This window comes from Melozone crissalis, unplaced genomic scaffold (genome assembly GCF_028551555.1).
Source record: "Melozone crissalis strain CALT ecotype California unplaced genomic scaffold, PUWL_Pcris_2 ptg000042l_1, whole genome shotgun sequence".
Taxonomy (NCBI): Eukaryota; Metazoa; Chordata; class Aves; order Passeriformes; family Passerellidae; genus Melozone; species Melozone crissalis.
In genome coordinates, this window is record NW_026535820.1 from 12,340,083 (window position 1) to 12,362,252 (window position 22,170).

Sequence of the window (22,170 nt, forward strand, 5' to 3'; positions counted from 1 at the left end):
GGCCATTTGGAAGTACAGCTTTTCTTTCCTGTATACCAAGACCATAATAAATACTAGCTGGTTTCAGAAAGGCTTCCTGCTTTACTGCTCTTTCCTTCTGGTTGTTTGATTTCTTAATCTTCTACAGGTTCATGTCCCATCAGGAGAGTAGCTTGGTGGGTTAAAAGAGCTGATTTTGTCTAGACATATAAAGTTAAAATTGACTATGAAGCTCTGGGATTCACTTTCAGGGCAGATTAAGGACCAACTGAAATACTAAAAGAGTTAACTCCATGACAACATAGTCTCCAAAGAGATTCTTGGCCTCTGAATATAATTGCCTTAGAAATGTTTTAGCTGCCAGGCCAGCTTGGATGCCATTCTCCCTAATCTTTGAACATATGATGCAGGTAGACAGTGCTCATTGCATATGGAGCAGGGGACATTTCCTCTGCTTTGAGAAGATAAGTGATCAAATAGTCACCAAAATGCACTAAATGAACAGATACCTCCTTTGATGTGGGATGATGTCTGTAAATGGTAAGTTTGGGAGGATATTCATTCTTGGCACATACTCTTACATTTGCACAGTTCTTACCATTTTTCCTGTGGTATGAGAAAGGGCTTTTGGTCTTACCTTACCAAAGTTGTTCTTAAGGTTTTAGATTTTTGTGCAGTCATCACTGTGTCCCTGATGTAACCCCTAAAAGCTGGCAGTCAAGGGGCATGTGTGCAGCTAATTGAAATTGCCTTAATAGTAGTTGAAATATATATGCTAACCCTGCATTGGGATCTGACTGGTCTGTAACTTGGGGAGCTACAAGAGGCTGTGGGTTTTTTGAGTCCCAACTCTACAAGCTGTGTCATGAGTTTGTTTATGCCAGATGCCTCTTCTGTAATTTTTGTGGTGGTTGTCATTTATCAAAGAAGTGTAACTTGGTTGTTCTCAGTCTCCTGTTGCAATTTTCAAAACAGTGGTTTCTTTTCACATGGTATCCTTGAACATGCTGTGTTGCAAGAATCTGATTTTAATTTTTATTAAATTAAATGGTTAAATTAATTAAGTGGTGCTGCTTCTTGTAATGAAAGCTATACTGCACCTCTTCCATGTTGTGAATTTTTTTCTTCTTGATTTATTTACCTGTATTTAAAATAGTGATTTAAGTATTAAAAAAAAAAACCAAAAAAAAAAAACCAAAAAAAAAAAAAAAAACCCAAAAAAAAACTTCAAGTAGACAAGAATGTTTATCCCTGAAGAAGAGATTATTTTGTATTTGGACTAATGTTAAATATGCTAAAAAGAAATATTGTCATGTCTTTAAATCAGGTAGGGGTAGATGAGTGCAGTACTAGGAGTCTAACAGGAAGCTGTGATGTGCTCAAACTGGCTGAGTGTGTGGATAGAAAGTCTCCAGCTCAGAGAAGACTTCTTGGTAAATCTGTAAATTGTGCCTTTGGCTTATGCAGGAATGCACCACTGAACAGGCAAAGTGAAGCACAGCTGCTGTGTAGCAGGCAATATCCTGCCAACAGACAGAAGGAAAAGTTCAGCCTGTCAATGTGTCCATCTACCTCTCCCCCACTTTCCTTGTGATTCTGTCCAGAGAGCTGTCCCATATCTTAGAGCCAAAGTATATGGGGTTACTCTGTACTGTTCTCTGTCCAAAGAGCAACAGCACAGAAGGAAAAGATTCCAGTTTTCCCTGGCTTGGGAACTTCTGGAGGCCTAATGGCTTATTTCCATTTTACAGCTTACTCTATAAGAAAAAGGATACCAAATTCGTATAGTTTTATACCAAGTACATACCTGTTGTTTTATTTTACAGGAAATGAGTTACCAGCACAGAGAGCTACTGGAACTGGACTCAGCCAATGTGAGCACGAGCTGCCTTGCGAGTCTGCAGCAGCCCATGGGCATCCTGCTGCTGGAGCGTGCCCTGATGGCTCTGGCCCCTGCAGAGGAGCCCCCGTCCAAAAGGATGCGTGGCAGGACAGAGCTGCCCCCAGATGTGATCCGATGGATTGAACTTGCCAAGTAAATTCTTGTTTGAGACAATTTACTCCCACTTAGGTTTGCCCTGTGAAGAACTCTGCTTTTATGGCTTGTGGGATTTCTTTTTTAGTCTATCTTTTAGAATTAGATATGCTTTAATTTTTTTTCAGTTAATACTGTCAGTGAGAGCAATTAGACTTTAAAACTGTGCACTCTTCTGATGCTGTCAGATGCTGCTGAAAAACATCTTGTTCACAGCTTTTCAACTGCAGCAGTTTCCATAGTTCAGCTATTACCCTACACGATGAACTTTATGTAGTTAAGTATGTATTTCTGATCATACATAGAAAATACTTACTAAAAATTTACTATTTCAAGCTGGTAGTATTACTGCTTATTAAATTTATTATTTTTTTTAGATAGCCTCTGCTTGCATTGATATACATCTGCTGAGCTATTTAAAAGATTTCTCTTTTCAACTTTACCAGGCTCTACAGATCCCTTGGGGATTATGATGCCCTCCGAGGCATTTTCAGTGGTAAGATTGGGACTAAGGAAATTACACAGAAAGCTTTGTTGGCAGAAGCAAGGAATGATTATGCTGAAGCAGCTCAATATTATGATAAGGTAAAATTACAACATGGTATTTTTGTTTTGTAATTCTCTCATTACTTAAAACTAATCAAATTAGAAAAAAGTGCAATTATCTGGGCAGAGAAATAAAAACACATGGGTACACTGCAACCCTGAGAGAGCAAATTGCATGTGTTCATGGCATGAGTTGCAGTGGGTAAAAATAAAGACAGATCTCTAACCTTCTTTTAAAATGTTCACTCTTTGAAAATGTAGGTTTTCTGAAGTTAGCTACCTGAAATTAATTTATGTTAAATTTATATTAATTTATAAACACTGCCAAGCTTGAATTTTCTGCATTTAATGTTGCTGTCACAATCTGCTAAATGGATAGATATTTTAATGAGAATTAATTACAGTTAAGTTGCTCATGACTTAGAATTGAAACAGGTTCTTGGCTGGAATCTGGCACTATTCTCTCTTCAAATTCATTTCCTAGGCACTCTCCCAAGAAGACTGGCAAGATGGAGAGCCAACAGAAGCAGAGAAGGACTTCTGGGAACTTGCATCTCTGGAATGCTATGACCACCTCACAATGTGGAAGTCTCTGGAGTATTGTGCTACTGTTAATATTGATAGTGGAAAACCTCCAGACCTAAGCAAAACATGGAATGATCCATTTTTTCAGGTTTTTAGAAATTATTTCATTGGTACTGCACCATTTTTATCTCTGCAGGGATGTCCTACAATATTGAGATTATGGGTGAAAATCAATTACATTATTTGGGTTATTTTATTATGGAAATTAGTGGAGAGTCCAATATATTTTAAAAACTGAAACAATTACTTCTGCTTGTTCATTTTGATGTTTAATTTTTACCTCAAGTCTGTGGCAGATCCCACAGGACTAGCTTTATTGACTCCTTCCTTTTGCAAGTCTTTTTTGTTACTTTTCTCACTTATATTTTTTCCTATTTTAAGAGTTACCAAAGCATGGATTTTGAAACTGGTGAAGTTTACTAACAACTTCTTGAGCTATAGGAAAAGGCTGCTTTGATTTGTTAGCAAATAGGAATTTGTCAAAAGCGAAAATATCTTTTAAAAAATTCAAAATTTTTCTATTTATTTGATTTGCCACTGATAACAAAAAAAATTAATCATCTGTTATTCCATTCCAAGAAATAAAGACTGTGTTCTCACTTTGTAGGAGACGTATCTGCCCTATATAATACGCAGTAAGTTGAAGTTACTGCTCAGTGGAGAGAATGACCAGACTTTGCTAACCTTTATTGATGAGGCAATGAAGACAGAACAGAAGAAAGCCATTATAGAAATGCACTACAGCCAAGAACTCAGTCTCCTGTACATCCTGCAAGATGATTTTGACAGAGCCAAATATTACATTAGCAATGGCATGCAGATCTTCATGCAGGTAATAATGTCTTCCATCTCTGGTATGGCTTTTTTGTGTAAACTGGAACAATGAAACTGCTGTTGCCATTACTGCTGCTAGATAATGCTCTCAAGAGGAACACTCTGCCTTCCATGTCAGGTGACAAAACTTCTTTTAAATTCGCTGCTTACAATGATAAAAGGTGAGCGAGCCAGTGGAGTGCATTGTCCTGTTTTAGTTTGTTTTGCTGATTTTATCTTTTATACAGTTTTCAGAGTAATTGCTTGTGCAGACAATAAAAATTTTGTTTTGTTCATCTTTTCAGGGGCATTCTGCTCCCAGAGGAGAGTTTGCAAAGAGTGTTGCATTGGGAAGTTACAAATTCTATCCATTACTGAGTTTTGATTAGACTGTAGGTCTTTGCTCAAACCTAGGATAGGAATTGCAGCTAGAATATGCCTCTGTGCTTGTCCAAAGCAGAGTTGCTCTCTGATTATCAGCTATTAAATTACGTGTAAGAGGTTGGGTTCTAATGCATAACATACAAAAGCATCAGATCAATAGTTTGTAGAGCACTGAAAAGAACTATGCTTTAAATCCTGTCTTTGATTGTCTCCCTGTCTTTTCAGAGCTACTCCAGCATTGATTCCTTGTTATATCAAAGTCGAATGACCAAACTGCAGTCTGTACAAGCTTTGACAGAAATACAGGATTTCATCAATTTTATGACCAAAAGAAGTAAAGTTTTTTTGGTTTTTTTCCTCAAGCAATTTTCCTTTTGTATTCAGTAATTGTGATTTCCTGAACTTTGAATTTCTGGACTGCTGTTTGAAGAAGCATAAGTCTGGAATTACTTCTTACTGTCTTTTTGACAGTAAGACCTATTACAGTTTTGTAAGATAGGATTGAACATAACTTTGTGTTCTGTTGCAAAGTTTAATTAGCATAACTCTCATTATAAGAGTTAAGCATCTCTTTTGAAAGTGTCAGTTAAAGTTTTAAGCTAAGCTTTTTTATTGGAGTGACTTTTGGTAGTAAATAGCAGTTAGCAGAGATGAAAAAATGGGTGTGGTATAGAAGTTGCACCTCTTGACATAGCCCTGAAGTACACATTTATGTGCATAAACCAAATTAGATATTAAATTTAGTTAACAGTGCCACTATGCTCCAGCATGTTCATCTATGGAAAGGAAACTACCTGGTGGTGACCTCCAGTAGCAGTTGACACAGATGTCCTTACAGAACCCCCTGTGCTTCAGCAATAAACAAAAGTGATATGATGATCACTAAGTAGCATTTTCAGTGCAAGCCCAGAAATGCAAGTGGGTTGCTTAATTGCAGTTTTCTGGTTTGAATGTTAGACTATATTTTGTTTAGCCTGTTTTCATGGTGTTTGGCTTCAGATGCATTTAAAATGTTCTCAATTGATTTCTAGGTAACTTAGCTTCAGAGGCTTCCCTTAAGAGACTTCTCAGAACTTGGACAAGCAGATATCCAGATGCTAAAATGGATCCTATGAACATCTGGGATGATATCATTACAAACCGGTAAAATTGCATTCTTGGGTTAGCTTAGGTTCTGTCTGCCTGTTTAGTTCCAGGAAGTACTTTTTCTAATGCTGCTTGTTTTTCTGTGGGAGGGGTTTGATCCAATGTATTGCTTTGTTTTTCCTTTCTTTTTTAACTGTGGTAGTAGTTTTCTCAATATAACTGGGGAGTTTGTGTGACTAACTTGTGGAGAGGAGCGAAAGGAGATTGAGCAATGGCCAGAGAATACATTTTATTTTGATAGGGAAACATAGATGTTAGTTTAGTCATTTTCTTGCATCATTGACTATATACACTGTGTAAGCTGGTCCATTTCAGCAGCCCTTAAACATATTCACTTTTACAACTGAGTAGATTAGCTGCATTTAGCTCAATGCAACACCACCCAAAAGGCCAGTCAGTTATGAATAAAAATACTTGGGCAGTTCCAAAATTAGGGAGCATACAAAACAAGCCCAGCCCTGTCACTCTCAGTGCCTCACCTGTTTATGGGAAAGTTAATGACCACTGCTTTAATTGGAGACTTCTGTTGTGCAGATGTTGCTAGAAAGAACAAAGGCTCTCTGGAGACTCCTTTGGATTAGCTCTGAAGAAACTGGAATGCTTTTTGAAATTTGAAAGTTTTCTGTCCTTGCCATAGCGTCTGTCTTCGTCCCAATTTATTCTTCCAGTGAAAGTCTAGATTAGTCCTTCTTTCCTGTGTGATAACTTCTTCAGTAGCTCTGCTGTGAAGCTGTATCACACATACTGTGCTGTGTGATTTATTTTGTTATCTCTTGTAGGAAAGCATGGCTACAGAACAGCTTTTTGGAGTTCAGTATTAGGCAGAATACCTGGCATGGCTTACTTTTGAAAAAAGTCTCGAAACATTTATGACTTGAAGGGTTGTCAGGGTTTTAAACACTTTATGTGCTTTTTGAAAACCTTGGTCTCACCTTAAATTAGTAACAAAGGATGTGCCAAGTGCCACTTCAGAGTGTAATGCTGTCCTCTGCTTTGAGTAACAGTCTACTAATGAGATGTGCTGTTGAATTAGATAGGACTAGTTGTGGAGTAACAGGATTCAGCATGGCAATTCGTTTTCAAAAAGTGAGTGTTGTTGCTGATCTGTTCTGCAACACAGATTTCAGTGTTGGCATGTGTTGATGTGATAAACATTTGAATAGCAGGTTGACATAAAATACAGCCTGGCACTCACACTAAATAATTGAGACCCCTTTGTTTATTTGGGACTGTAGCTTGCACAAAGGAACTGACTAACAAAAAAATCCCACTCTATAGTGGACATTTTCTAACACTAATCTTGCCAGTACAAGATCCTGAATGCTCTCAGGGTCAACCTGATCCCTGTGGGGAGTGTCCAGTCCAGTCTCTGAGGCCTCTGTTTAGCCCTGCTAAAGGTGTTAGCTGTAGCTTGACATTTTTTATTAGCTTTGTTTGCTGTTAGGCAGATCAACACTTTGGAACATTCATTTCCTTGAATTTATACCAGAGTGATCTATAACCCTTTTGTTGTTGTGCAGGTGTTTCTTTCTTGACAAACTGCAGGAGAAACTTCCCTCAGATCAGGCCAATGACAGTATGGAGGTGGATGGAGAGTACAGTGCTGGTGACCAAATGGAAGTGGATCAACAGGGTGAAAACATTCACTCAATGATTAAAAGCTGCAAATTCAATATGAAAATGAAGATGATAGAAAGTGCCAGGAAACAGGTGAATATGCTGTCTGATAGTTTCCAATTTGCTGAGAAAATACAAAGAAAAAGCTGGAAAAACCTTTTAGGTGGTCTTTGGTATCCTTTTGCCAGGGCAAACCTTGTCCCTTTTTGACCCTGCAGTCCAGGACATTTTGAAAGCTCAAGAAAGTCATTTCCACAATGAAAGAAAACAAAAGGATAAATGTTAATTAAAAAGCTGATCATAATTTGTCATTACTGGAAATATGCCTGAAGTCCCCTTTGATCCACAGATGGTTTTGGACACTCTAAAGGGCAGATAAAGTATCTGAAATGTTTCAGTCTTTAAAAGAAGGGATGCTTGCAATCAAGCATTATGCTTCTTATTCACAAATAATTCTTCTGTACAAGAAAACGAATTCTGATTGAATTAGTATAATTTGCTTCAATCAGCAATGCTGGATTTCTTCTTTTTCACAGTTTTCATTACTGATGTTAGTTAACTAAGGAACTAAAGTTAAGTGACTTAGAAATTTTTGGTTGAATCTGGCTGTTGAAATGACTGAAACAGTGTTTTTGATGATGGGCCTTTGGTGTTTGAAACTTGAGACAAGATGAATAATTAAGTCAAGGTCTCCCATCTTCTGAGATGCTGCAGAAATCTGCAGTCATTTACAAGAGTTTATTTTAAGCAATCTGATAAGCAAATATAACATTATTGGTTTGTTGACTATACACTCTTGAAGGAGTAAGTGAAAAATAAAATTTCCTTTTATGTTACTTCTGTGAAACTTCTGATCAAAACACAAACATAAGTGATTTTCTTAATGCTATCTTAAATCAAGTTGTGTTTCCCATATGTGTTTGTATTGTAGAGCAGTTGAATGTTTCTTGCAGCTGGAGTGATTTTCTCAGTTGTTTAAACCTCTGTTCTTCTCTTTTGCTATTCAGACTTCTCCATTAGCAGAAATGTGGTTCTGAATATGAGACCCTGCAAGCAGTGAGCATCTCTTTGCCTTACTGCAACTTTACTTGTGCTACTTAAATCTTCTCATCCCTCATTTGGTTGTGGGCAGGTTTTAGTGCCTCTTCAGATATATGGTCTGAAAATTCTCTTTATGTGCCTACAGAACAGCTTTGCAGTGGCCAAGAAGCTCCTGAAAGACTTGCGCAAGGAAGCCAGGTGGAGGGAGGAGTGGCTGCTGAGGTGGAACTTCGCCTATTGCCGCTTCACTCACAGCAGCAGCCGCAGCCTGAGCTGTCCTGAGCGCCTGCTCTCAGTGCTGAAAACCATCTCCCTGCTTGGTAACAGCCTTTGCTTCTTCACCTTGTTTATTTCACAAAGTTGCTTTGTTGTCCAGTTATCAACTTTTATTCTTGAATTCCAACAGAAGATACCAAATCTGACTATCTCAGCAAGAACATAACAGCCTTCCAAAACCAGAATCTTCTTCTGGGTACAACGTATCACATCATGGCCAATGCTCTTAGTCAGGATCCAAGGTGTCTTGAGCAAATTGAGAAAGAGAAGGCTGGGAAGATATCACTAATATCAGGAGAAAGCCTTGAGAACCCTAAAAAGGTAAATGACAGGGGAAGATCCTTTAGTAATTTCAATGTCATTATTACTATGAATTACTACTTCAGTATGGATAGATACAGAGCATGTGAAACCCATCTGCTATTAGCAGTGATTTGTCCAGCAACACCAGGTAGAGAAAGGGGGGGAAAAAAGCAAAAAACAAGACTGTGGTTGCTGTTTCTTCCACGTTTTGCTCTCCTGGAGTTTGGCATCACTCTAACCTTTCTAAATAGGAGAATGTTATTGTGTTTCTCTGTACCTGGATTTTGAATGGAGGGGGAAGACACAGTCACAGCATCTGCCTGCACAGTGGTGAGACACGGCTTGGGATCCTCAAAGAATGCTTTGATTTCAGCTGGGCATTTGTGACCTGCTTCATGCCCCCCACACTGTTCTCTTTGATAAAGAGATGTTTATAATACTGATACACTTATTTTATCTAGGTAATTTTAATGGAAGAAAAAAGTGGAATTTTTTTAAGGCAGAGCGCATGCATGTTGTCTTTGCCTATTCTGGGTAGATGTGCATTTGAAGAATACAGTACTAGACTGTGCTGCAACTAAAATTATATTTGGTGTCAGTTGCCCTACATGCTGTGGCATTGACTTCTTGTCTGTCAAATGGATTGAATTTGAAGTACCACTGCTGGCTTATATCTACTAATTTCTAAAGCCACCATGAAGACACTTACATATGGAATCATAGAATGGTTTGTGTTGAAAGGGACCTTAAAGATCATCTAGTTTCATCTAGTTCTGACCCCCTTGCCATTGGCAGGGACACCTTTCACTAGACCAGGTTGCTCAGAGCTCCATCCAGCCTGGCCTTGAACACATCCAGAGATGGGGTATTCACAACTTCTCTGGGCAACCTGTTCCAGCAGCTCACCACCCTCACAGCAAATTGCTTCCTCCTAATATCCAATCTAAACCTACTCTCTTTCAGTTTGAATCAATTGCTCCTTGTTCTACGTGTCGCTACATGCTCTTGTAAAAAGTCCCTCTCCCTCTTTCTTGCAGGATCACTTCAGGAAATAGGAACAATATTACTGTAAAACAAAAAAAAAAAAAGTTTTTAATTTGTGTTTTATCATTGTTAAATGTAAAGCAGATCAAGAAGAAATTCCTGTGAAAAAAGGTTTTAAATTTTCAGGTGTATAGAAATGTAAGCAAAAGCTTGAGTTTCGTTTATTAGCTAATTCTTAAGAGCGTTCTTCTTTAGGCAATCTAAAGGATGAGGACAAAAGTTCTTCTGTGTCAGATGAGTAAGATTGTCATACCAGGGATTTCTAAAAGATGAAGAAGCTTAGCCTTATTTTAGCTTACTCTTAAGCAGCACTGTGACCCTGGTAGTCTCCTTCCACCTACCTGACTTTTTAATTTCAGTTACAGCATTTAATGTGGCCAGAAGGGCCAGGGAAGGGATTGTCCTGCTGTGCTTGGTAGTGGTGAGGCTGCACCTTGAATCCTGTGTTCAGTTCTGGGCCCCTCACTACAAGAAAAACATTGAGGGGCTGGAGCATGTCCAGAGAAGGGCAGCAGAGCTGGGGAAGGGCCTGGAGCACAGGTCCTGTAAGGACCAGCTGAGGGAACTGGGACTTTCTAGCCTGGAGAGGAGGAGGCTCAGGGAAGACCTCATTGCTCTCTTCAACCACCTGAAAGGAGATTGTAGTGAGGTGAGAGTTGGTCTCTTCTGCCATGTCCCAAGTGAGAGGGTGAGATAAAATGGCCTTAAGTTGTGCCAGTTAGGTTCAGATTAGATATTAGAATTTTTTATTTTAGTTTTTAATGAAAAAGTGGTGAGGTATTGGAGTAAGTTGTCCAGGTCGGTGGTGGAGTCAGCATCTCTGGAAGTGAGGCATCTGGATGTGGCACTTTTAGGTATGATGTAGGGGTAATTGTGGTGGTGCTGAGTTCCCAGTTGGACAGATGATCTTGAAGGTCTCTTTCAATTTTCATGCTTCTGTGATCTGTAAAGAATCCTGTCAAGTCACCCATTGCATGAGCTGCATTGGAAATGTATTATGAGTATTACTATATTTATAATAGAGAAAAAGGCATCAGATTCAAAATAGTTTGATGCATGCTTTTTTAACACAAATTCCAAGTGTAACTGTAGTGCAGATGTTGTAGATATGTCTTAATGGGAAAAAACCCTGAAAGTTTTATTATATTTTCTGTTAACTGCTTCCAAAAGTTCCAGTAATGTTAACTTTTCTGCAGTGACAAAAATTGTACTTAACATATCCAAAGACTAATCTAAGTTTATGTATTCCCATTGAAAATTGTGGAAACTAAAGTTCTGGAAATCACTGCTAAAAATAACATCCCAATTTTTTTCCTTTATATCAGCTGCTCAGAACATCTTAAAACAGTTAAAGTTTTATCCACTCAAGACTTGCAACAAAGCTCCAGTTTCAGAAAGGATTGTTCAATGCTGCTTTAGCACTAATGTGTGTTTTTTTCCTCTTATGGTTGGATTTCAGGTGCTGGCAGGTCTGAACAAGAAGGCTTTTCAGTGCTTCAGCAGTGCTGTGAGGAGGTCTGAAGAGGAGGTGCAGTCCTCCTCTGTGGACCACGTGGACATGGTGGGAGTTGTGGATGCATATCTGACTTTGATCAGCTTCTGTGACCAGTATCTGCGCAGGGAAGAGGAAGGCTTGCTTGGTGAGTCAGATTCCTCCTAAGCTTGTGAGGGGTATTTGTCTGTGGTCCATCAGCTTTTCCTGTACCCAGGAGGTCTCTGTGAGCAGCACAGCTTGAAGTTCAGTGGAGCAGTTTGACCTCCAGTTCAGCATCATTTGTATGCCTTTTTTCACCTCCTCTGTTCCTGTAGCTTTGGTACTAGTGGCTCACTTGTAGTCTCACTCTTACTTGTGATGAATATATCCAGCAGATGCTTCCCTTGTTCCTTCCCAGACCACAGCAGCCTTGTCTTTAAAGCAGGCAAGATACCAGCAGTGATGCAGCTTCCTGATAAAGCTAATCCTTACAGTCCCCAAGTACATGTGTTGCAGATGTGTGCAGTTCAAACAGATGGGAAGGAGAACAAAGTAAAAATACAAAATACACTTGATAAAAAAATACCGAATTGTAAAGATGAATGTTTCAGATGATCAAAGACATGGAACAAGTGATGGTGTTTCTGATAATTCTTGTTTAATGTCTCTTGGCAGAAATTAACACTGTGGATCTGCAGCAGTTCCCAGCTATTGTGGTGGAGAAAATGATAAAAGCTTTAAAACTGAATTCCAGAGAAGCCAGGCTGAGATTTCCTAGACTGCTCCAAATAATTGAAAGATATCCAGCAGAGACATTGGGTCTAGTGACACGAGAGGTTAGTTGCTTCAATTTTTCTGCCAGCAAATGTTGCTGTAAATGAAATTTTAAAGGTGGGGGTTGGATACATAGAGAGGTTAGGCTGGTAAGTTTTGCTTCAGGGAAATCAGATAAATTTTATTCCATCATTGTTCCTTGTCTTTTCTGTAACTTACTGAGTCTAATTAATGTGGACAGTAAATTTTTCTTGGAAATTTAGCTTTTTATCATTATTCTCATTCCAAATATTTGTTTGAAAGTTGCTGGAGAACAACTGTGGTATGCTTTGTCTTTTTTTTTTCCCTCAAAACAATCTAAATGGGCTGACAAAGGTGGTTAGCATTAGGGTGAGGAATGTATCTTATTCCTGTAGACTGAGTTTCCTGTATGCAGGAAACCAGCAGCTTTTCCAGACTCATTCCATGTCATCCACCTTTCCCTGTCCTTATTCACATCAGAGATTACTACAGCTTTGTCTTCCTTTGTATTTCCCACTTCCTTCCTTCTTTCCTTCCTTCCACAACCTGTCTTTCCATTGCCATTCCAGGCAGGATAGCACGAGCCCTCCCTGCTGTGGTGGGACAGATAAGCTGAGACCTCTGTGACTCGTGCCTGCTCCTGCCTTGGCCTGCCTGTCCTTCCAAGCCCATGTCATTGTGCTGCTGCTCCCAGAGCAACAGGCCCTCTGAGAGAAGGAGCTCAAGTGAGGCAGAAACTGGGATTCATTATCCCAGGGAACTGAGAAAATAGCACAAATGGCTGAAGTGCACAAGGTGTGGCCACGGAGAAACACCAGTAGTTCAAACAGAACCTGACACAAGCTGACAAATCTCAATCAGAAAGAGAGTTCACCAGGCATTTATTTATCCTATCCTCTGTCTTTATGTGAAATAAATACTGGAAATCTGATCTTAAATTCTATCAGAAATGCTTAAAGATGAACAAAAGACAAAACTATATAAACAATAAGGAGTTTCAGTGTTCTCCTTCCTGGCATTTTTGACTAAAATCAAGACTTTCACCCCGATGGTTTTGGAATTGAATTCCTTCAGATTTTTGATTTGTGTGTATGTGAAGATCAAAAATTACTGTATTGCATCCAGAGACAAAAGCCCCAAGTTTGAGTGTAAAGCCTTATATTGATCAACCAGTAGCAAATCTTTATAATGGAAAACCTATTAAGCAGCAGTAGTGGTGGTAGTAGTAGTGATATTAATAATTAAATCTGTGCTTCATTGGAGGATGTTTAGCACACTTAGTGGACATTCTCTGTTTCCTTTTCGCATTTCTCTGTCAGGCTGCACCACGGAGCAGTTTTGTTTGTTTGCTGTGTTTGGTGTTTTTGAGGAAGACCAAAGACGAAAGCAGTGTCTGTGTTTTTGCAGCTTTCTTCAGTTCCCTGCTGGCAGTTCATTGGTTGGATTAGCCAGATGATGGCACTACTTGACAAGGATGAAGCAGTAGCTGTACAACACACTGTTGAGGAGATTGCAAATACCTACCCCCAGGCACTCATCTACCCTTTCATGATCAGCAGTGAAAGTTACTGCTTCAAAGATACTGCAGCTGGCTGCAAGAACAAGGAGTTTGTGGAAAGGTGAATTTGCAATTGGAGTAGCTCTTCTGTATGTTTTTTTTGCAGGAGTGGACAGATTCATTTATTTTTCCTACACAAACCCTTTTCTTTAGTGAGCACGAGAAATATTAGAGGGTAGTCTTGAGTTTTTGTTTAAAGGCACAGAGAAATGCAACACATCAGCTCTGTCAATGTCAGGCACACTCAGGTTGGTGGCATGAAACCTTATGAAGTGTTGGGAACATGTAGTCCCTAGGCTGTTGCAAGTTAAAAGTTTTCCCAAGGTAAAACAAAAAGACCACAGAGAGACAACACCATTTTCTTTGTAATTCTGTGGTATTGAACATTTCTCATCCTTCTAATACCAAGAGGAAGCAGCTATGTTTAAGTAGAATAGACACTCATACCAGACTTCAGAGAGGACAGTGAAATGGATGCAGGTTATCTTGGGAATGACAGCTCTTGGCTGTGGTGTTCTCTGCTTATTTAGTGTGCAACATGCAGCTTCTCTTACGAGCTTTCCCTTGTCCCTTTTGGCATACAGCAACACTTGAGTTAATCCCCAGGCAAAAATCAGTTTCTATCACACAATGCTGTAGAACCACTCCTAAAATTTTGGTTGTCTTTTTGCCTTTTTCTCAAATTTGATACATTTGCTGAATAAATTTTTGCTTCAAATAAAAATACCAAGTCGTGTGTTTCACAAACAGGATCACCCTTCTGTAACTGTCCTGACAGGGCACATGGTCTGGTCAGTGCCTGTGTCTGTTTCAAGCAGGCTTTCCACTCACCCACCAAGTTCCTATTTTCATAGGACATATAATTAAAAAACTGGGAGCTGTGTGGCACGTTTAGTCAACATATAAACAGTCATGCAGCCCAAGAGGGAGTTCCAAAGGAGTCTTATCTACCTACACCTGAATTGTTCTACAAGATTCTTGTATATAGCAGACAGTCTAGATCACTGCTCATCTGCAGGCAAGGTGGTGATGGTAGTTCCTGTTGCATTGTGATGCATTTTTCTCTTCTTTTAAAGGATCAAGAGTAAGTTGGATAGAGGAGGAGTAGTTCAAGATTTTGTTCACTCCCTGGAGCAGCTCTCTAATCCTGTAATGATTTTCAAGGTAAAGTATATTTTTCCCCACTTCCCCTTCTTTCCTCTCCCTCTGTTCAGAAGAGCAAATGCTGGGTGGAGCCTGACGCGGTTCAGTTGACACCACGGCCACAGGAAGTGGTTCAACTCAGCACCAACTGATGATGATGATGATGATGATGATGATGATGATGATGTTGGGGTGCTGTCAGCAGCTTTCACTGGTGATGGGCTCCCTCCCTTGTGCCAGCTGGATGTTCTGCTCCAGCCCTTTTCAGCTTTCCCCTTCAGGGTCTGTGCCCTGCCCCACGGTCAGTCTTCCTTAATAATTCTGAAAAGAATTATCATTTGTGGCCATCTTTATAATTTTGGACTACTTGTGTTCAACTGTTTGTGTTCTTATGTCCTTTCCCTGCTTGGCATCCCTGTCTATATTTTGACTTGTTTGTCCAAATGATTCTTGTCCTGTGTTTTGTGCCACTCCTGGCCTCACAGAGGCTTTCTTAGCACTAAACACTATCACAGTAAACATAACTATCATAATACAGTAGAAACATTTAATCAAGACACAAAACAAAAGGAAAATATTTCCAGAGCCTTTTGGTTGCTCTTTCTTTTGGTCAAAAGACACACAGTAGTTGACTGTTAGTAAATACAGTAACCCCAATGCAATCTGATTGGCCTACTGAAGAGCAAGGGTCAATACATCTTTTCTTGGTACTCATCTATTTTCTTCTCTTTGCAGGATTGGGCTAAGGATGTCCGAAATGAGTTGTCAAAGCCTCAGAGAAACAAAAAGAAGCTTAAGGAAATGTATGAAGGAATGTACAAGAATCTGGGAAATTTGGAGAGTCCTGGCCTTGGATTGATGAGGAAAAGGTTTATTCAGGTATATGTGGTTACTGGGTAGCGTTGGCATCATGGCTTTTCTAGAAGGCAATATAAAGTGAAAAAAGGGAGCCAAATTACAGCTTTTACAGGTGCTGCAGGACTTGATGAGACTTGATCTAGTCAGGAGTACAGGACTGGGATTTCTTTGCTAGAAGCCATGGACTTAACGTAGTTCACTTTCCACTTCTAACTGCCCTGCAGGGATAAATGTACTGTCTTACACAGCTTCTACCTCTCCTGTCCTGAATGTTGCCAGGTTCTTAGGACCTGAGCCTCTAATCATCCATGGGAATCTGGCTTTGTTTTTTGTTCCCTGCTGCCAAGGATTTATGAGCACCTTAGGGAGTTTTGCTGTATTATACTTCTCAGATTCGCTGCCGATACGAAGTTACTTATACAGAAGAGTTACAACTATGAAGAACTAAAGAAAAGGCTTTACAAAACTGACTGAATTCCAAAGTGGTGAAAATCAGCATAGAAAATGAAGTGATACATGTGGCAAGAAAATGTAATTACCGTAGTATTGTATAGAAATTCTGCATATTTTAGCTGACTATTGCAGTTCAAGAACAAAATCTTGATTTGTGATGGTTCCTTGAAAACATCAGCTGTGAAAACTCAAAGGTAGTCAAGAAAGAAAAGCAAACGTTCATCATTATTAAGAATAGAGAACTAAACATGGATTTGTACATTGGCATAGCAGCCTTCTCTCACTCTGGCTTCTTGAACATTATAGTCCTCGTCTGCGGTATTCTCAGCACAGATACAGTAAAATTGGATGAGGTTCAAAGTGGCAAGAATAATCAGAGGTGCAGAGTAACCACTGCACAAGCAACTTCAGCATTCCTCCAGCTGGAAAAGATGCAATGGTGCCAGATACAGTGAAGCTCTTAACATCAGTCCCATGGTTGGACTTGGTGAACTTGCAGGTCTTTTTCCAACCCCAGCAATTGTATGATTCTGTCAGGAGCACCGAACAGGAAGTAAATGCTCCATGGAAGTGGCAGGTTCAGACCAGTGAGAAGTGTTTCCTCATTCAGGGCACACTTAGGTGCTGAACTCCTGCTGCAGGGTGTTAGGTGCTTTCACAGGTTCAAATAGCAAGCAGGCAATAGGAGGGAGAGGGGGCAGTGCTTTAAGAGCTTTAACATATAAATGCACACTCCCGGTACAGAAATCCCCGACCTGCAAATTGCTGAGGGCAGGAGAGTGATACTCGTGTAGAAGGAGATCCTGACTGCATGCTTGTACTGTGTGTGCGCAGCCCCGTGGCCAGGGCGGGGTGCATCCAGCTGTCTCCCGTTGTGGCCATCCTATGTCACATTAGCATTAGATAAACTCACCTGGCTATCTGCAGGGAGATTCCTTCCCCATGAGTGGGAAAGGTGGAGGATGAGAGTAAGGTGGAGTCAGAGGAGGTGAGGTGATAATGAAGCAGAAAGGGTAATTGGGAGTTTAGGAGCACACTAGCCCTCTGAACGTGTTGCTGTGAGATAAGATGGGTCTTTGATGATAATGACTTCAAACTTAAGAGTGGGGGATAAGAATGTGCAGGATGTGCCGGTGACAGGGGTGGGGGTAGGGAGAGGGGAGCAGCTATACAGGGCACATGCACAGCAAGGGACATAGCAGGCACAAGCACAAAGGCTGTTTGGATTACATGTGTGCCCACAACAAAGAAATCCATGGCTCTTTAAAACGCTGAAATGTGTTAGAGGATACAGGGAAGAAGAGCAAGGGAGATGCTGGAGAAGGATATCAGGGTTGTTCCCCTATGGTAAAGGAAGAGGGAGAGCAGAGAGTAGCTGCAGAAGAGAGTCAAGGTGATGGTGCACAGTCTCTGAAGTCTTTGCTTTCATGATGCATTATTATGAAGAAACAAAGTGTGCTGTGAAAATAACTGTACCATTTCTAGTGTCCTTGCTGGGGAAAAAACCAAGTTGTCTCTCTTGACTGACACATAAAATTGCTCTACTACGTGGAGTACTTCAGGCTCATAATCTGGAAATAGATTTAGAGATAAAGATGTTTTTCACTGTAGCAGTCTCCTCAAAAGGATAATGTTTTTTGTATTTTCATTTACTTCAGTGAGATAGCTGTGTCTTCATAGCTTGGTAGAAAAATGATCAGGCAGTGAAAAAAACATCTTTCTAAGCCATTAATACTCAGTCCAAGAAGGAACATTTGGTTTTTCTAGAACTTTGAACTATGAATACAGGAGGTCAATTCAGTTAACTATTTGTAGCTAATACTTTGTTCATTAAATGGATCCATGTCCAAAACTTTGCTCTTTTCCTATATCAGGATATTTAAAATAGTGTAAAATACGAGTTTATGCATTCTATGTCCAAAATATTGCTAGGCAGTAATAAATCCACGAATAATAAATCCGATGGTAAATAAAACATGTAAAACATTTCATAGAGTCACAGAATGATTTGGGACCTGAAAGATCATGTGGTTCCAGCACCCCTGCCATGGCCAGGGGCACTTCCCACTAGACCAGGTTGCTCGGGGCCCCTTCCAACCTGGCCTTGAACATTTCCAGGGATGAGGCATCCACAACTTCTCTAGGCAACCTGTTCTGGTTTATATTAAGAATTTCTTCCTAATATCAAGACAAGCCATGTATGTACATAGGAAGGTGCCCTTTTCATGCTCTTGAGTAGTTTTTAGCCCTGTGTAAACAGAATTCCTTTCTATAAATGATTGTTAGGCTTTTGGGAAGGACCTGGATCATCATTTTGGCAGAGGTGGTTCAGAACTGTTGGATATGAGGACTAGTGACTTCGATGCAATTGTAACTTCTCTTCACTCAAAAATGATCAAAACCCATAAAGAACCTGGGAACCTCAAAGAATGTTCACCATGGATGAGCGAATTCAAAGCTGAGTTCTTGAGGACTGAACTGGAGGTTCCTGGTAAGTTCCTGTTCAGTGTCAATGGTGAATTGCCCCTTACAAGAAAGTTGCTCTTGAGCTTATTTCTTATATTGGCTATATGACCCTTCTTTCTGGCCTTAAGCTTTATCTGGCCTTACTTGAAATAATTCTATTCACTCATCTCTTAAATCCATTCTTAAGCTGTAGTCCTGACCTTTAAAATTGTATCTAAGCTTGTATCTCTTACCTAAGAATTTAGTATTTTTCTAAAGGCCTGACTCCAGGAAATATGATATATAAATCTAATACATGTTTAAATCTAGTTTGAAAAAGATTGTGTCTTCTGAAACCAGCAAGAGCTCAATTCTAACAGCTAAACAAGGAGAGGGTATCAGTAATTCACAGATGAAACCATACTATGTGTATGTTGGATCTTTTTTATTCGTTTAAAAATATTTTATTCATAGTTGTCATTCTACCGGTTTGACAAAACATTTGGATGTGTGTTCTGATGTTAAACACACTTTAAAATAACATCAGGCTATGTACTAATATTTTTTTTCCACTACCACTTCAGGTCAGTATGACGGAAAAGGGAAACCTCTGCCAGAGTACCATGCAAAAATCTCTGGATTTGATGAACGGGTATGTTTTTAAGATTGAGTCAAAATCCTGTGTGGTATAAATCTGTCTCCATGTAGCATTTGAAGAATTTGGCAGGAGCAGGGTCATTGCTTGTTTACACATCTTGCAGTATACAAAGAAAAGGCTGCAAGTGGGCATTTGCTTTTCTATTATAATTGAGTAACTTGATTATGTCATCTAGGAATGACAGATATGCTTAATTCCAGCAATGATTCTGTAAGAACGAGTCTTCTGTCACAAATATTTTTCTTTTTCATGTCTTTTTCCAAGATAAGTGTGATGGAATCCTTGAGGAAGCCAAAACGTATAACGATCCGGGGCAGCGATGAGCGGGAGTATCCTTTCCTTGTCAAAGGTGGCGAAGACCTGCGACAAGACCAACGCATTGAGCAGCTCTTTGATGTAATGAACATTATCCTTTCCCAAGATGCTACATGTAGCCAAAGAAATATGCAGTTAAAAACTTACCAGGTCATCCCCATGACAACAAGGTAGGCATTTATCTTGAAGGGACACAAATCCTTTTGTTAACATCTATTAGTTTTGGGATGTTGAGAATTTTGCATGCCAGATTCAGATTGAGAGTGTTTCGTGCCTTGGCTTTATTCTTTTTTCCTTTTAATTTTAAACAGCATTGAAATTGCTTTGTCTGGAAACTATTTTTTCAGAGTATATTTAAATTGGTGGCTTTTAACCTTCTTTTAACAGGCAATAGAATATACTGCTTCCCATTTGTGGTGTTCCTCTAAAGTTCACCTCTGAGCTACTTGTTATCTCTGACTTACTTTGTTTCAGGCTGGGACTCATCAAGTGGCTGGAAAATACTTGTACTTTGAAAGAATTCCTTAAAAATAGCATGTCTGAAGAGGAAGATATCAGCTATTACAGGTGATGCTTGGTTTAGCTGTCTGCTCTAATAGAAACCACTACTAATGGGTTTTTGGATAATTGACAGTCTTGTGGCAGGATTTTCTTTTACCTTTTTCTTTTTTTTTTTTTTTTTTGTAATTAAAGAATAAAAGAAAAGCATTTATAAGCAAGGAGGCAATTTGTACTTCCTGACCCAAATTAGTAATTGGCAACTGTTTGTTTAATGAGTGCCATTGTAGCTGGAATATCCTCCACCCAGCTTGTTTAAACAAGAGACTTATAATTATAATCATGTGTGACGTCATTATCATCACCATTTCCTTATCAGCAGATTGATTTTACAAGCAGAGGATTTTGATCTCTTGATTTGATCAGGCAGGAAATGGACTTAGGTCAGTGAGGGGCAGGGGAAGGGAGTAGAGGCGGAGCTATTGAGAAGCTGGGTTCAGCAGTGACTCAGTGATGGGGGGTGGAACTTGGCAGCACATGCACAGAACTCAACTGTAACAGAGCACTTTCTCTGACATGATACAAATGCTGGGTTTGAATAAATTATATTGCTTTCTCATGATTGTAAGTGCAGGTTGAATATTTGTAAAATTGATTTAATTCTGGCATTTCAGCCTAGTTCTGTCCTGGAATTTACAAATGTGGTTTAATTTACAAATGTGGCTCTCAGTTACATAATCACTGTTTGGGTTTGTCTGAGTGTTGTCACCATTTATTTTTACTGGTTAACATTTATGGGGCAGGTTGGAGGAAGCTCCAGCGTGGAGGTTGGACTCCAAAGAGTCTTTATTTCTATGGTTATTTGATTTGTGAGCAGTTTAGGAACTGCTAGAGTTCCTGCATTACTGCTGTCTGATTCACTGTTGTGAACAGCAGTGATGTTATGATCTCAATTCACTGAGTGGGAAAGTGAAAGAAGGCTCACATGGAACCATCTTGTGAGGGGAGGAAATTTATAATATGCTCAGTGCAGAAGATCAGTGTGTTTCTAAAAGCAGGTCATAATTTATTTTAAAAAAACCCTTTGCTGTATTGTGTATATAGACTTTAATATTTTCCCATATGTTATTCAATCAAGGCAATTAAGACATTTTATATTGAGCTATGGTTAAGTGACAGCACTCACAAAGGAAAATTTTGGTTGGGGTAGGGGGAACAACTTTCTGAATTTTTGAAATCCTTTATCCCAAAGTGATGGGCTACACTCTCTAACTGATAAATGCTTCTTAAATGGAAATGACATTTTCTTTCTCGAAACATGCTTTGGAAGGAAGAGAGGAGGTGGCTGCTCTGCTAAGTTGAGAAATAGAAGTTTAAGGTTTGATGTGAGAAAAAGTTTAGTTTAGATGGGAGAAAAATATCAAATTATTTCATAAGCAGTGCAACTGAGGAATACTGGCTTCTTATGGATTAATACCCCAAGTTCAAGCACCCATTCCTCCTCTCTTGGGCACTCTGAGGAGATACCAAACTGCCTTCCTGCATTCCCTGCCCATTTGGAAGGACAAAGGGCAGCATGTACTGTGGCAGACTACATAATGCTTCTCAAAGGCTTCAAGACTGTCAAAAATATCTTCCTCTCCCTGCAGAAATTATTTTGGATCTTTCTTCTGGAGGTACTTACAGTACCTATTGACAAATTAACACCTTTGAGATGTCTAATCTTCTGTTAGATGTGACTGAAGTGTGTTCAAAGCTGGGGCAGAGGAGATGAATGGATCAGCCTGTACTCTGCATAAACTTCATTTTCATAGCAAGACTAAAATTAATGTAGGCTGTAGCTTCCTGACTTTTCCTGTGCATAAAAATCTCATGGGTCAGAGCAGCACACAGCCTGTGGGTAACCAAATAGAGAGTGGTGAGATGGTACAGGGAAATCATCGGTGCTTTTCTCCTTTTTTTTGTCCCTAGCCCAAGAGGACCTCATGCTACCTATTCTGAGTGGCTGTCCAGGATGGGTGGGAAGGCACAGGGCATCTCTCGATACCATGCCATGTACAGGTGGGTTTCAAAAGAGAACTGCATGAGAAATACAAAAGCTGGAGTGTGCACACACACAGAGATGCAGAAATTCCAGGGGAAAAAAAAAAAAGTATGATCTTCATTATGATATGATGGCTAGAGCTGATTTTTGCTCATTTTAC

At 39.6% G+C, this 22,170-nt stretch overlaps 1 protein-coding gene across 1 annotated transcript in view; it reads left to right on the forward strand.

Moving 5' to 3' along the window:
- Positions 1–22,170, forward strand: part of PRKDC (protein kinase, DNA-activated, catalytic subunit) — an 83,117-nt gene that overhangs the window by 55,905 nt on the left and 5,042 nt on the right. Inside the window, exons 63-81 of the mRNA XM_054284638.1 lie at positions 1,806–2,014; positions 2,461–2,599; positions 3,045–3,233; positions 3,753–3,977; positions 4,568–4,676; positions 5,374–5,485; positions 7,009–7,198; positions 8,292–8,466; positions 8,553–8,743; positions 11,229–11,409; positions 11,919–12,079; positions 13,446–13,657; positions 14,673–14,760; positions 15,475–15,618; positions 18,337–18,541; positions 19,080–19,147; positions 19,418–19,638; positions 19,943–20,035; positions 21,938–22,027. Coding sequence (XP_054140613.1) covers positions 1,806–2,014; positions 2,461–2,599; positions 3,045–3,233; positions 3,753–3,977; positions 4,568–4,676; positions 5,374–5,485; positions 7,009–7,198; positions 8,292–8,466; positions 8,553–8,743; positions 11,229–11,409; positions 11,919–12,079; positions 13,446–13,657; positions 14,673–14,760; positions 15,475–15,618; positions 18,337–18,541; positions 19,080–19,147; positions 19,418–19,638; positions 19,943–20,035; positions 21,938–22,027 — 3,002 coding nt within the window. The remainder of the gene's footprint in view (positions 1–1,805; positions 2,015–2,460; positions 2,600–3,044; positions 3,234–3,752; positions 3,978–4,567; positions 4,677–5,373; positions 5,486–7,008; positions 7,199–8,291; positions 8,467–8,552; positions 8,744–11,228; positions 11,410–11,918; positions 12,080–13,445; positions 13,658–14,672; positions 14,761–15,474; positions 15,619–18,336; positions 18,542–19,079; positions 19,148–19,417; positions 19,639–19,942; positions 20,036–21,937; positions 22,028–22,170) is intronic.